Source organism: Coffea arabica, chromosome 10c, assembly GCF_036785885.1.
Source record: "Coffea arabica cultivar ET-39 chromosome 10c, Coffea Arabica ET-39 HiFi, whole genome shotgun sequence".
Taxonomy (NCBI): domain Eukaryota; kingdom Viridiplantae; phylum Streptophyta; class Magnoliopsida; order Gentianales; family Rubiaceae; genus Coffea; species Coffea arabica.
Window position 1 is genome coordinate 3,148,819 of NC_092329.1, and position 16,268 is coordinate 3,165,086.

Genomic DNA, 16,268 nt, shown 5'->3' on the forward strand with positions numbered 1-16,268 from the left:
TTACATACAAAAGGCTGGAACATAATGCTTCACTACATAACCTAGAGTATTTCGAAAAAGAATTGAAGAATTTTCCCAAACTTTTGACTTGAAATATTAAAAAAAACATAAATTAGGAAAAAAAAGAAACCAGGAAAAATTTCTTATAACGGCATTGGATCGGGAAAAGTTCCAAAAAAAATTTCTCAAATTTGTTAAATCCAAAATTGAGATACAAATATAGCAAGAGAAAAAAGAATACCAGGCAAAAGAAAGGGGGGAAAAAGAGCAAAACCAACCACGTGTTTTAGAACATAGTTTTAAAAAAAGGGAAAAAAATCTTACAGAGTCTCACAAGAATGTTGGAAGAGATTCCAAAATTGTCACCTGCAATATCACAAATAAATACGAATTAGATTAGATCAGGCAACTAAACCTAAAAAGAAAAATAGAAGGCTAGAGAAAATCAGGGAGGGAAAGAAAAAAATACCAACCATCTGTTTTGGTCCTGAATCTCCTGATGTTGCCGGCCATGGAGAATAAGAGAGATAGAAGGGCTTTAGGGCTTTGGGGCTTTGGGAGTGTTGAGGAAAATGAAGAAGAAAAGAGAGAGATAGTCTTAAGAGAGAGGAGAATAGCGATGAACCCTTCTAAATTGTGATGCATCGAGCCATGCGCCAATCCCATCCTCGGCAGAATACGTCAGAAAGAAAGAAAACCCTCCAATATTTCTCTAGCTGGGCACGTGATTTTGGCATGAGGAGGACGACCACATTTTAACCAATGACAGCTTGACACATCAGCAGACAACCACTCTTTTGCCAAAACTCATTCGTGCTTTTACTATATAGGTAGATAAATACGAATTAGATTAGATCAGGCAACTAAACCTAAAAAGAAAAATAGAAGGCTAGAGAAAATCAGGGAGGGAAAGAAAAAAATACCAACCATCTGTTTTGGTCCTGAATCTCCTGATGTTGCCAGCCATGGAGAATAAGAGAGATAGAAGGGCTTTAGGGCTTTGGGGCTTTGGGAGTGTTGAGGAAAATGAAGAAGAAAAGAGAGAGATAGTCTTAAGAGAGAGGAGAATAGCGATGAACCCTTCTAAATTGTGATGCATCGAGCCATGCGCCAATCCCATCCTCGGCAGAATACGTCAGAAAGAAAGAAAACCCTCCAATATTTCTCTAGCTGGGCACGTGATTTTGGCATGAGGAGGACGACCACATTTTAACCAATGACAGCTTGACACATCAGCAGACAACCACTCTTTTGCCAAAACTCATTCGTGCTTTTACTATATAGGTAGAAGAAGCTATTCTGAAAACTAAAATGAAAACTTTGAATAATCTTTTATTGAAATGTGCAATATTTGCAAAAGAGAAAAGTGAAAACCAAAAATAGATAGCAGTGGAAAAAAACTTGGCCCAAGACCCACAACACAACCCAAATTTAACACCCGCAATTGATAGCCAGGAACATTAGATCCAGAGTAGGCCGCAGCTGTAGCGACTAAGCGCTTGTGCTTAATAAAAGTTGGGTAAGTGAGCCCCTAAACTATTGTAGTTGTCTACTTTTGATCCTTTATCTAAATTTTATTTTTGATTGACCCTTAAATAATTAAAATTGCATACTTTAAAGCTTTCAATCACTTTAGACTTAAATCTGGCCAGATTTAAAGGGCAGCTTTGTCCATTCATAGTTGAAGCATCGAGACCAACAAATCTTATGGTTAAAACTCGATTTTTTCATAAAATTTGTGAAGAAAAATCTAATGGTATGCTTAAAAAAATTAAAGAGTTATCTCTTTTTAGGGATTTTTGATGCTAGTCTCGAAGCTTCAATTTTAAATGAACAAAAATATTCTTTAAATTCGGCCCAATTTTTATTTAAAGTCATCGAAAGTTCTTAAAGTGTGCTGTTTTAATTATTTAAGGGCCAATTAAAAATAAGATATAGATAAAGGGTCAAAATAGACAATGACAATAGTTTAGGCCTCCTGAAGCTTTTTACTCGTAAAAGTCTCTCAAAGCCTCGTCACTAGACAAATAGCAAATTAGCAATCTTTTCTCCTTTCTACGCTATGCTCCACACTCCCCAGTACCCCCACCCGATATAAATAAATCTGATCCCCAATTTTAAAGCCTCAGCAATTCAATTCGTTTCAGATCTGACCCATTAAATCAATCAGATCTCCTTCACTTCTAAATCCAATTAGGGTTTCCCACCCGAATTTCGCAGCAAATTTTCACTGATCTCACTGCTTTCCCCCTTCCAGGAGTTAGTTTTGGGGCAATTAAGGTGAAGAGAAAATGTTAACCAAGTTCGAAACCAAGAGTAATCGAGTGAAGGGGTTGAGCTTTCATAGCAAGCGACCATGGATCTTGGCCAGTCTTCATAGTGGTGTGATCCAGCTATGGGACTATCGTATGGGCACTCTCATCGATCGGTTTGACGAGCACGATGGCCCCGTGCGTGGCGTCCATTTCCATAAATCTCAACCTCTCTTTGTCTCCGGAGGTATTGGTTTTATTCCCATTTGTATTTTAATTGAGTATTTGGGGATCGAAATATGATCTATGTTTGGTTAATTTTAGTTTGTACTTGGATCTAATTGACGAATCAGCTCTTACTTAGTTTGGAATTTACGATTTATGATTCGGGAGTTTTTGTTTTTGAGCGGTAAATGTTTGATTTGTTCTATTCGTTACGTGATTGCAGTTTGTTTATTTAGCCTTGTACTAATGTAGATTAGGGAGATGGATTTAAATGTGGGTTGTCTTTCAATTTTAATGGATTATGATTTCAACTGTGTGCATCAGCATTAGGGGAATTGGATATGTCGGTTGCATTTTGTTGTTTTCTGTTGTGAATAAGCTATATTATTTCCTTTCTAATTAGTAGCGATCTGATGGGATAGTTGCGATGTGTGCCACTTTTTACATGATTTCAGTTTGTTTATTTGGACTTGTAAAAATTTGGATTAGGGAGCTGGATTGAATGAGTTGTTTGTCTCTCATTGTTAAAGTATTCAACCCTATGCATCAGCATTAGGGGGATTGACATATGTTGGTTGCAATTTGTTGTTTTCCCTTGTAAATAAGTGATTTTTTCCTTTTGGGTTAGTGGTCATCTGGTGGGACAGTTTAGAAAGCAAAGATTGGATCTGTTGTGCTATTCTGGTTCTACTGTTGGACTTTCCAAAAGAGGTGGATCCAAATCCCCAAGCTCCAATACATATTGAACATCTGCTTTTGGTTTTCAGCAGGCCTTTGAGCTAATGAACTTTTTCTGTTGTGGAAACTTGATGAGGGTGGAAGCTTGATATCCTCCTCAGTAAAGGAGGTTATCCTCCCTTCCATGTTGTTTTCCCATTGTCAGGAATCATGATACAGAACCTTTTTTTTTTTTTCAGGAGATGATTATAAGATCAAGGTTTGGAATTACAAGCTGCATAGGTGTTTGTTTACCCTGCTTGGGCATCTTGATTACATTCGTACTGTTCAATTTCACCACGAGTATCCATGGATTGTTAGTGCAAGTGATGATCAAACAATCAGAATATGGAACTGGCAGTCTCGAACTTGTATCTCTGTCTTGACTGGGCACAACCACTATGTGATGTGTGCCTCATTCCATCCCAAGGAGGACTTAGTTGTGTCTGCTTCTTTGGATCAGACCGTTCGAGTGTGGGATATTGGTGCCCTGAGGAAGAAAACAGTGTCCCCTGCTGATGACATCCTCAGATTGAGTCAGATGAACACCGATTTCTTCGGTGGTGTCGATGCAGTTGTAAAGTATGTCCTAGAGGGTCATGATCGAGGAGTGAACTGGGCTTCATTCCATCCCACTCTCCCTTTGATTGTCTCTGGTGCTGATGATCGCCAAGTTAAAATCTGGCGAATGAATGGTATGAAACTATTCTTCCCCCTGGCCCCCCAAATTAGAATTTTCTTGTCGCTTAGACTGAAAACTTTTTTTTTCTCTATTTCTAGTTTCTTGGTGTTGTAGTTAGTGTACATTTTTAGGTTTAAAAATCATATTTTGTACATACGTGGGTTACAAGTGTTGCAGATTGCTAGTTTTTAGACTACACAAATTGAATATCCCAGTCTTTTTTTGTCCTTTTAGTATTTTCCTTCTATTCAAGAAACTATGGCATGCTACTGAACTGTTTTAGAAGCTTTATTGCGTGAAAATTTAGTTTACTACTCTTGATAAGCCTTTTAAGTTGTGCAGGCGGTCTCTATCAAATTTACAATAAATAAAGAAGTGTTTAGATGTTATGTAAGCTAATGGCATATTCACCAGAACCTGCGGTAGCAGCATTCTTTTTCTAATTCCTGTGGGTGGGCATACTTTTTCTAATTCCTGTGGGTGGGCATAATCTTTTTAATAATTAGGTTTATGTGGAGGTGACTTCAGTTTTTCTTTGTTTGACTTTCAAAAGGTTGCTGCATAGTCCTTTTTTTTTAATATTTTGATTCTTTTCAAATGGGTTTCCAAAGGACGGTCTTCTTTCAATATGTTGGATACATTGTCTCACACCTGACTAGGTCCCTTATTATTCTACTCATTAAATGCTTCCCCTTCATGCACTTATTTTGTTTATTTTGTAGAAATAAAAATGTTGAGGAAATTAATTTTGTGTTGCATTTGCTTTTGTGCTGTAGAAAACTGGCCCAGTGCAAGATCAATGGTCTTTTTAAAGTATAGTTTCTTCCCCAACCACCCCCCCACCACAAAAAAAAAAAACATAGAAATGTGACCACCTAGCTGAAAATTTCGTTTCCAGCATTTCTGCTGTTACTTTTTTAATTATTTCTCTTCATCTTGGAAGTAAAAGCCCTAATTATTATGAGATTCTCAATTATTTTTCTGCAGACACAAAAGCTTGGGAAGTTGACACATTGAGAGGGCATATGAACAATGTGTCATGTGTTCTATTCCATGCAAGACAGGACATTATTGTCTCAAATTCAGAAGATAAGAGCATACGAGTGTGGGATGCTACAAAGAGAACAGGTCTTCAGACTTTCAGAAGGGAACATGACCGATTCTGGATCCTTGCGGCTCACCCTGAGATGAATCTTCTAGCTGCCGGTCATGACAGTGGCATGATTGTATTCAAACTGGAGAGGGAACGCCCTGCATTTTCTGTGAGTGGTGATTCTCTGCTTTATGTGAAAGATCGCTTCCTGCGCATTTTTGAGTGCTCAACTCAGAAAGATACTCAGTTGATACCAATTAGGAGGCCTGGTTCTAACAGCTTAAATCAAGGCCCCCGCACTCTTTCCTACAGCCCTACTGAAAATGCTGCTTTAATATGTTCAGACATGGATGGAGGTTCTTATGAGCTCTATATTGTACCGAAAGACAACTATGGTAGAGGTGAAACTGTTCAAGAGGCCAAAAGAGGTATTGGAGGTTCAGCAGTTTTCGTTGCTCGAAATAGATTTGCTGTGCTTGAGAAGAGCAGCAACCAAGTGGCAGTCAAGAATCTTAAGAATGATACTGTCAAGAAGAGTCCTCTTCCTATTGCTACAGATGCAATTTTTTATGCAGGCACAGGAAACTTGCTGTGTAGGGCAGAGGACCGAGTTGTCATTTTTGACCTCCAACAGCGCTTGGTACTTGGGGAACTTCAGACTTCTTTCATCAGGTATGTAGTCTGGTCACAGGACATGGAAAGCGTTGCTTTGCTCAGCAAGCACTCGATAGTCATAGCTGATAAGAAACTTGTTCATCGGTGTACTCTTCACGAGACAATCCGTGTCAAGAGTGGAGCTTGGGATGATAATGGTGTTTTCATATACACAACACTGACGCACATCAAGTATTGCCTTCCTAATGGGGACAGTGGAATTATTAAAACCCTGGATGTCCCGATATACATCACTAAAATATATGGCAATACAATCTTTTGCCTGGATCGAGAAGGCAAAAATCGTCCTATTATTATTGATTCAACCGAGTACATTTTTAAGCTGTCTCTGCTAAGGAAGAGATATGACCAGGTCATGAGTATGATTAGGAACTCAGAACTCTGTGGGCAAGCCATGATTGCTTATTTGCAGCAGAAGGGATTTCCAGAAGTTGCTCTGCATTTTGTAAAGGATGAGCGAACTCGATTCAACTTGGCTCTCGAAAGTGGAAACATCCAGATAGCAGTTGCATCTGCTAAAGAGATTGATGAGAAAGATCACTGGTACAGGCTAGGGGTGGAGGCCCTTCGTCAGGGTAATGCTGGCATAGTTGAATATGCATATCAGAGGACGAAGAACTTCGAGAGGCTGTCATTCCTTTATTTGACAACGGGGAATTTGGAAAAGTTGTCCAAAATGATGAAAATTGCTGAAGTTAAGAATGATGTTATGGGCCAGTTCCATGATGCTTTGTACCTGGGTGATATCCAAGAACGTGTCAAGATTTTGGAGAATGCTGGTCATTTGCCCCTCGCATACATCACAGCCTCAGTCCATGGGCTTCATGATGTTGCTGAGCGTCTCGCTGCAGATCTGGGAGATAACGTTCCAACTTTGCCCAAGGGGAAATCTGCTTCACTCTTGATTCCCCCAAAACCTGTATTATGTGGTGGAGATTGGCCCTTGTTGATGGTCACGAGAGGGATCTTTGAGGGTGGTCTTGATAATGCTGGGAAGGGTACACAAGAGGACTATGAAGATGCCGCAGATGCTGATTGGGGCGAGGCTTTGGATATTGGTGAAGTTGAAAACATCCAGAATGGTGACATCAGTATGGTCTTGGATGAAGATGAAGTGCAGGAAGACAATGAGGAGGGAGGATGGGATCTTGAGGATCTGGATCTGCCACCTGATGCTGATACGCCTAAGACTGCTTCAAATACACGTTCATCTGTATTCATAACACCAACTAATGGAATGCCTGTTAGCCAGATTTGGGTTCAGAAATCATCCATTGCCGCAGAACATGCTGCTGCTGGGAATTTTGACACTGCAATGCGATTACTGAGCCGACAATTAGGAATAAGAAATTTTTCTCCTTTGAAGCCGTTGTTTATTGATCTTCAGTCAGGCAGTCATACTTATCTGCGTGCCTTCTCCTCTGCACCAGTGATTACTGTTGCAGTTGAACGGGGTTGGAGCGAGGCAGCAAGTCCTAATGTGCGGGGTCCACCTGCCCTTGTGTTCAACTTTTCTCAGCTGGATGAGAAACTGAAGGCTGGCTACAAGGCCACAACTTCTGGAAAGTTCACTGAAGCACTGAAACTATTTCGGTCTATTCTGCTTACAATTCCCCTTATTGTAGTTGAGACTCGGAGAGAAGTGGATGAAGTTAAGGAATTGATTGTTATTGCAAAGGAGTATGTTCTAGGTTTGCAAATGGAGCTAAAAAGGAGGGAATTGAAGGAGGATCCTGTTCGTCAGCAGGAGCTAGCTGCCTACTTCACTCATTGCAATCTGCAGCTCCCCCATTCTAGACTTGCCCTATTGAATGCCATGCTTGTTTGCTACAAGGCTGGCAACCTCAGCACTGCAGCAAACTTTGCTAGGCGCCTCTTGGACACCAATCCAACAAATGAAAACCAGGCCAGGAATGCTCGTCAAGTTCTTCAGGCTGCGGAGAGAAACATGAAAGATGTTTCTCAGCTGAATTATGACTTCAGAAACCCCTTTGTGACCTGTGGAGCCACGTATGTTCCCATATACCGTGGACAGAAGGATGTCATCTGCCCTTATTGTGGTACCCATTTTGTTCCATCACAGCAGGGGCAATTATGTACTGTGTGTGATCTTGCTGTTGTTGGAGCTGATGCATCTGGCCTTCTTTGCTCTCCTTCACAAATGCGATGATTACAATTCCTTTCAATATTTAGTTCATCCCAACAGGCTGTGTCGTTAGAAACATAAAGGTAGGAATATTACTTTACCCACACTATACTTACTTTATTTCTGCAATTGGTTTCCTACATCCCCCATTTTTTAATTTGCCTGTAGCTTTACCAAATGCCAAAAAATGAAACTGATGTTTGCTCACATTACCTGGAGTTTTTCTTTACTAATCCCTCTCGCTCAAAAAACGTCTCATGTCTTTCCCCTTTTATTCATCCATCTCATAATTCTGCACTTGCTGATTAACTTTCCAAATATAAATGAAGAATTGAGGTAATTATCCATCTAACATTGTAGCGAATTCTTGGAATATTCTCTTTTTCCATATCCGTCTTATTCTTCTTTTTTTTTTCTTTGGTGGGCGGTGTGGATATTTATGTTGCAATTGCTTTGTATGTGGCAGATAAATATTTTTTCTCACTGTTGCTGTGAAGGAAGGGTTTCATCCAGAGACTTTGTAGGGAAAGCTGGAAGAGAGCTATTTAGAACCTCTGTTTTGTTTTGTTGAATGATGTCGTCTCTCCATCAAACAAGGTCAGGGAGCCCTACTCTATTGGCCGGTCTGATTTTGTTTCTTTTGCCCTTTCTGCGGTGTGGCTGGCTATGAATAATGTAATGGAATTTGATACTATCTTTTTGTATTACTCCGTATTTGACTAGTTTTTTTCCCCTTCTTACCCATAGTTCTATCCTTCTGTACAAGTTTTCATTCTTTTTGCTATATCTACTGAACTCAATGATATCTTAATGGGATTCAGTATTTAGAACTCTCTGAAGGGAATTTACTGCAGTAAGAGCAATTGGTAGTTACCTTGGCGTCTGTCTTGGTTTGAATTTGATTAATGGTACCTATTTAATTGTTGTTGGCTTGCGAGGGTTCTTCCTCATATTGTCTTCTAAGTTTCGAGTTTTCAACAGTTCAAGCGGGGGAGGTTTCTTTCTGTTGAATCAAATGGAATTGCCCCCCTCTTTCTTTTTTTTTCTTTTTTTTTTTTTCGGTCTTTCCATCGTTTTGTTTTGAACTGATTCTGGTGTTTTACACTAAATTTAATTACTGCCAAAACAACCCTATTCTATGAAGAATGTGTTCAAAACCGTTTAAAAGTTGTAAGCTTGAGACGAACCAATTTACACGGCTGGGGATTACTAGACGACCCAATTTACACGACTAGTGATTTAGACAAGCATTACATGGGTCACGTGGGAGTAATTGATGTCTATGAGCAAGTGACTTGTATATCATGCGACAGAAATTGCAAACTGCAGATGCAAATGGACCTCCTGATGCACTGAAGTCCCAACTGCTAGTGTATCAGTTATATTGATGCTAGCTTGTAATTTGACTGATCAACGTTAATCTTTGTCATGTAGTGGTGCCATGCAACATTAGTATCAGTTAATTGCAAATGATAATAAACAAGTTGGATTTCCAAAAGATTGAAGAAACAGGTTTGTGCTTTGGGCTGCAGAACACAGAATCTCAGTAGGGTAAAACCCACTGCAGACACGGTGCGCGTAGACGACAATGGCCCATGTTTGGTTTCCATTTTTCCGGCCCTTTTTTTCCCCTGTTCGACATGCTCAGACGCTGAATGGGCCTTCCACCTATTTAAATCATTTTATTTGGGGTACGAGTTCTCTTATGTGGGGCCTCTTGTGGTATGGCTCGTTTCGGTGTATTTGCTTAAGCTGGGCTTGGATCTGGTATTTAGCTGTACAAAAGCATGCCAATGACACCCTCTCTTTTTTTCCCGGTTGATAGATTATCACGATAACCAATAATCTTAAGACAGTGAAATCATTCTTTATACCCAACAAATTATCTCATACCCAACTTATTTTATGTAAAAAATTTCTTTACGCATGTCAGTTTGCATGTGTAACAGAATCACGTAAGAAAGCATGTGAAATTTCATTGCAAGCAGCAACTAGTAATTGACTTGGTGCATAAAATAAAACGTTAAATTTGGTAGTCTGTAAGTCAAGTCCCTGTTCCACATTTCCTCGTAATATTTGCTAAAGGCAATAAAATTAATTTCCCGTATTCACGCCCCCCAGTACCATACTTCAGACGAATCCATATACTTTGAGGTCGAAGAGGGTTCTCTCTGACAATTCCTTTAACCGGTTATCGTAGGACATAACATGTATAACCAACTCTTTCTAGAGGAGTTGACCACAACATTAATTTTAGGGTGGGAGGAGGTCAATAATTCAAATTTTATCTTCCATCAATATGTTTCTATATAAGGATTGTTCTAAATCTATACGGGTACGTGATACATCCATCTGATCTGATGGTGGTTTAGTCCCCGTCAGGTTCCCTCGATTCAGTTGGGCCACCCCCTAGAGTAGGCTTCCCCCTATAGGACATAACATGTATCGCTTGGAAAAACTCTTATGAAGTGCAATCAGCGTGAGAAGATGGAAACTTTTACCATGAGTAGCTATGCAGACATTTATACATGAGTACATAAATATGAATATACTGTTGTATATATAAATGTATGTATAATTAAATCTTTCTTTATATTTTTAGTGCATATGCTTATGGATCTAAATAGACGTTACAACATTTTAATTTGAATTTGAATATCAAATATATATATATGTATATATGACATGAATTTTAAATTCGCTCGTGTATTTTAAGCTAAATTTCTTTACCAAAAATATATTATGGTCATACAATACATAACAGGCGTAGGATATATGCAAGATCTGCATATGATGTACTCCTACTAGTATTTGTACAGATCACAGAGAGCCAGGCAGGTAGCGAGCCAATTTGAGGTTTCGATTAACATAGGTAGGGATTTTGACAAAAAAAAAAAATTAACATAGGTAGGGTTGTGAAAACTCAAAAGTTGGTGGTAGACATGTGAATTTTGGAGGCAACTGGTGATTCTTTCGGTTTCCTACACCAAATAATGACCGACCCATAACGGCCAAACAAGCCAATAATAATCATAAGCTTAAAGAGAAACCTACATCCCGCTCTAAAAATCATCACCTAAAACATCCATATGCTACTACTACTTTTACTACAGCTCTCGCTAATTATTGGAATTAAGTTTTGCCCCCCCTTTATTTTATTAGTTAGATTTTATCATTATGTCCAGCACATGGGGGGTCAGGAGGACCCCACCAACTTGCCGCGGACCCACCCTTTTGTATGACTAGGCTCAGGACCATATCTTTCGGCCTTCCTCGTTCCTCCTTTCGGCCTTTCTCGAGTTCGATTCGAGTTGTTAATTTAATACTACCAGTAATTTTGAAAAAAAAAAAAAAAAAAACTAGGTCCATCCATCCGTACAATCCTGCCCTGTGAATGGACTTTCCATATATGGGTTCTATTTCTACTAGTAGAATGAAGAAAGCATCCATCAAAATACATTCGGATAATTAGATGTTCCCCAACAAAGAAAATCTATAAGATTTCAAATTCAACTTGAGTAAAGCTGATCATCGAGTATATTTAAAGAAAATTAAAGAATTCTTCAACATCCACCCAATTCTGGATGGATCGATAAGAATGAGATGCCAGTTGACATCAATTGATTGATGGAGGGGTTAATTATCCCTGAGTTAATAATGAGTGATGGTGACTCCATACATCCATAATACATCCATGGAACAACAGAAAAGAAGTACAGCAGAAATTACCATCTCTTAGTTCTTGATAGCTGAGTACTAGGTAGATTTATATCCCAAAAAAAAAAAAAAAGGGTACGTTGTATAGGGTAGCTAGGTACATATTGCACTGGCATCCATGTGTTATTTATCTCAGACAGTCTGGTACATTTTTGAACAAATAATAATGTGGCTTCCATTTAATGGAACTTTTTAATTATTTTGCGGATTACAACTTTTGTAATCAGCTTTCCAGCAATAAAATTCAAAAGTGGATGGCTGGAGTGAAGCAATTGAGAGTTTCCTTTTCCCCATTTTTGTTTTATTTTTTGGTAGCGAAATGTCGTTCTCTATTTTGTTTTTTCGCAACGGTAGAATTTCTATAATCTAATCTAACCTAATCTAGGAAGGAGAACTCGATGTGAGTATAGATTCCATGAAAAAAGGCCAATTAAAGTTGATGGGAGACAAATGTTGAACTCTTGACCTCCCACACCACCAAGTTAATGGTGACCACCAGGCCAAAAGCCTAGTGTCAATGTCGTTCTCTATTTGATCGCTAGTAGAATAGAACTCATTAAATTGAAGCTCAACCCAATAGTAAGAGATTAAAGTAGGTACTCAATTAATTACGATATTTGAATCCGTAGAATTCAAAGAAAAAAAAAATTTGATAGCCAAGCGTTTTAGCTTCAAATGGATGTTACGCTCTGCGAAAAGCTAAAACTTGGATTTCGACAAGCTTCCATGCAACATTTCTTAATCCCATATTGATTAGCGAGCTCTAATGGGTATTATATCATGTTGAATAATGAGCTCTAGTTGGGATCACAACAATAATAATATATATACATATATATATATATATATATATATATATATATATATATATATATATATTTTACGTTTCTTGCAATCATAAAACCAGCCTCCCAGGTCTTCAAGTCACATCTATGTATCCGCTAAAGAACAATTCCGCTAGTCTCGAAACGCTAGACGGAAGCTTCCTTGTCCCGAATTCTACATGATCAAAATGGGAGGGTGAAATCCTTTTTTGGTTTACTGAAACTTTTTCTTCAAGGTAATGACTAATGAAGAATAGCCACCATAACCAGCCCCTTCCCTTCCTATCCCCCTTTTTTTTTTTTCACTAAATTCCCTCCGGGAAGAGTTACTAGCATATTTCAGTGTGTTTGGATAGTAATATTTTTTTCAAATATTAGTTTGCTTACATCATAATTATGCTTCTCAATCAACTTTTTATTTTTTCAACAATCTTTTTATCTCAAATATATTATATCACAAAAAAGAATTACAATAATTATTGCAAATAATATTTCAAATAATCTTCTATCTAAACACACTCAATCAATACACTAGAAAATTAAAACTATGTCCGGGTATGTGTCTCTTATATGTGTGTGTGTGTGTGTGTTTGTACATAATAAAATGCAATTGAAACATCAAAAGTACTATATATATAAATTAAATAACGAAGGACGTCCTATAAATCAGAGGTATTGAATTCGATTTCAACTATATATGAGTTTATTTTGCCATTATATGTGAGTTTTTTTTATAAAATATTATTATACTTTCATTAAAATTTGCACTAATGACAGAAATTATCATTGATATGAAAGATCAAATCTAAAAAATTGATACTACAGATCTAAATAATAGATAAAAATTATATTGTGAAGTTTCAAAAAATATTTTTAAAAATAAGATAAAATAATTGTAGCCACATGAACATCTATGCATGCTTCCAATTGTCAGATTTGCTGATTAACTACTATAAATCTTGATATTATGGTGAGATCTGTCAAATAAATTTTAAAAATTTCAGATCTAACAATCAAAAATTAAAAAACTCAGATCTAATATAAAAAATATGAAAAAATTACCTAAAACTCCCACCGGTAATCCCTAGGAGAAAAAAAAGCTTGTACTAGAAAAGTATAGAAGAGCCAAAAAAAAATCTCATTAAGCAACTTTTAGAGAAAAGATACTTTAACTAGAAAATCTTAAAAGAGAATTTATTCACACAAATGAAAAAAAAAAATAGAGAGAGGAGAAGGATCAGAAAAACTTGTTTATAAAATCTTTCTTTCATGGGAGAGTTGGAGGAAGTTTTTATTAGGGATTATATGCGAATTAATTTGTGGGATTATTGTTGTCATGTATTTGAGTTAATTGACTTAAATTCGGTGCACATCGTAGTCTATACGTATTACTCCAACTAATGTGGCGGTATTACTTTGTAATCCTATTAAAAAAATACCTAGGGATATAGATGTTACTAATACTTATCCTTCAAGATTCGAAATTGATCTCCTAGATCTAGGTCTCTCTATTTTCATAACAATGAATTTATTACTTCTTAGTCCTCGGGATGTAGTATTAAGATGATTACTTTGATTGGACTCGTTGATGATTTGCTTTACAACTATTTCCAGGAAAGCACACATTCCCGTTACAAAAAACTCTCTATATGTAATTCTTTTTTTTTTTTTTTTTTTGTCGACGGAGTGGGGTGTCCGGGTCAAGTCCGTAAAGGCGGCCCGATTAATCCCCACTCCGGCCCGGCCCAGCGCTCCAACCAGACCTAACACGTTAAATGCACGGCGAACTGATGTTGCTGCGGAGGTTCGACCCCAGGACCTAACGGTCCCGAGGAGGAGGCGCCAACCACCAGCCCATTCACGTGGAGGCATCTATATGTAATTCGAGAGAGAGTAAAAATGCAGTTATGAGAAGAAGAATATCTAGAGCTGGGGGCCGGGCAGGGCTGAAGAGAAAGTTCGCAATAGTAGCTAAAATTTTGGTATGTTATCTCACATTGTTACAGAGTATAATTGAATTGACACGGACAGGGACACGGGACTCATTCTGAATCAGAACATTAGGAGAGTCAACCGGGGTAAAGCTGAGCACAGGGCTCGAGAATGGCAGAGACACAATTATTGGGACTCGCACATATCCATTCATCATCAGCCAGTCCAGCACCCCTCTAATCCTTCTTTCTTTCTCTTCCTTTACGTACTTGATTCAAACTAGCAATAAATTTGATTTTACCTCTGAGTCTACTGCCACTACTTCGACTACTGCATATCTTATATCATCAACCATAACAACAACAGAGCAACTCCCGCGGGCAGCCTACTGCTCCTCTATCAAGTTTCATTTATATCCATGATGATCAGCAGATTTTCTGGGATGACCCTTACCATATCATATGACATAGTATGACTTGCTCTTTTTTTTTTTTTTCTTTCTCTAACATGTGATGTGCCCAAATGGATTTTCAAGCCCTTCTTCTATTTGCTACTTTTCAAGAAAGAAGAAAATACACTACTAGGAGTTTGTTTGGATTGTGAATTATTAGAGATATTTTTACTATAGCACTTTTTGTGATGTGATGTATGTGAGATAAAAAGGTAATTGGGAAGATAAAAAGGTGCGTTGGAAATTGTAATGATGATGTAAGCAAATATATTTTGACAAATAAACCGCAATCCAAACAAACCATGATTATGGTTAGGCTCTCGAATGATCACGATTAAGGAATGTTGTAGTAGTAGCATCAAGTCTTGGAAAAGGGATTCCCCATTTTCTGGGATTTAGCAATTGGACTCAAATTGCAATCCTCAGAGGAAGGAGATGGCTACGATTTTCAGACAACAATACTAGTACTAGTAATAATCAAAGTTCTTTTTTGGCACGGGCAGATTTTATGGGATATATCAATAAATCATCATATCCTAGCAGTCTGCCTCACTTCGATTCGAGCCTGCAGGCCTTGTTTGGATTGCTGTTTTTCGCCGAAAAAATGTTTTATTTTCCGTGAACACATTTTTCTATCACCTTTTTTCCTTTTTTTTTTTCAACAGCCTGAATCAGACTTTTGTTGTTTTATAAACCTAATCCCAGAATTAACCTTTTTTCCTCACATACATCAAATCGCTATAGTAATTTTTCTATGAAAAATCATGAAACCCCGTTTGGATTGCATTTTTCATGATTTTTTATGAAAAAATTACTGTAGTGATTTGATGTATGTGAGGAGAAAAAGTAATAGAAAAATGTGATCACGGAAAACGACGCAATTTTCCGGCAGAAAATGACAGTCAACAAACAATACTGAACTTTTTGAAAGGGGGGTATATTGATCTACTGAAATGAGAGCATGAATGAATTAATTACCCGTGGAATAAACGCTTTCAGAAGCTTTCTTCCACCACAAAAAAGGACAAAAAGAAAGAAAGTTCGTTTAAAAAAAAAAATGAAGGCAGCCACAAGAATCGATGACTACATAAATATACATATATATATATATATATATATATATTCTGGGGAAAGAAGAATCGATGACTATTGTCAAGTCGCGCGCTATCTATCATGCAAAAGGTTTCCCTAAGAATAATTGGTCAGAAATATAATAATAATAATGTGGGTCGCAGGCAGATATTTGTATCCATGAGAGAGGGCAGAGGGTCAAATAGTGAAAAGAAGAACCTCGGGCCCCTAAAAATATAAATATCCAATTTGAATCGCTATTTACTACTGCTACTAAACAAACGCTCATCATTGAATTATGGCAACTAATTAGTGCTTTTCACGTTTTGGTTAGCCTAGATTAGTATTGAAAATTGATCCGATGCGGCCACTGATTCTTGATGATTTCTTCTAAACTGATTTCTGATTTTCGTCAAAGACCTCGGGGGCAAGCTACGGCTGGATTTGGGCCGTCGTCGGTCTCGTATATATTATTGAAAAATT

General features: G+C 37.7%; 1 protein-coding gene across 1 annotated transcript; it reads left to right on the forward strand.

Moving 5' to 3' along the window:
• The first annotated feature begins 2,078 nt into the window (after positions 1 to 2,078).
• On the forward strand, positions 2,079 to 8,663 carry LOC113713657 (coatomer subunit alpha-1-like). The gene is made up of 4 exons (XM_072069405.1): positions 2,079 to 2,499; positions 3,395 to 3,889; positions 4,864 to 7,873; positions 8,257 to 8,663. The coding sequence occupies exons 1-3, from the start codon at positions 2,292 to 2,294 to the stop codon at positions 7,812 to 7,814; spliced, it is 3,654 nt and encodes a 1,217-aa protein (XP_071925506.1). The 5' UTR covers positions 2,079 to 2,291; the 3' UTR covers positions 7,815 to 7,873; positions 8,257 to 8,663.
• The last annotated feature ends 7,605 nt before the right edge of the window (positions 8,664 to 16,268 follow it).

Coding starts and splice junctions, on each gene's coding strand:
- LOC113713657 (XM_072069405.1), top strand. CDS start 2,292: ATGTTAACCAAGTTCGAAACCAAGAGTAATCGAGTGAAGGGGTTGAGC. Junction 2,500..3,394: donor ACCTCTCTTTGTCTCCGGAG/GTATTGGTTTTA, acceptor TTTTTTTTTCAG/GAGATGATTATAAGATCAAG. Junction 3,890..4,863: donor TAAAATCTGGCGAATGAATG/GTATGAAACTAT, acceptor ATTTTTCTGCAG/ACACAAAAGCTTGGGAAGTT.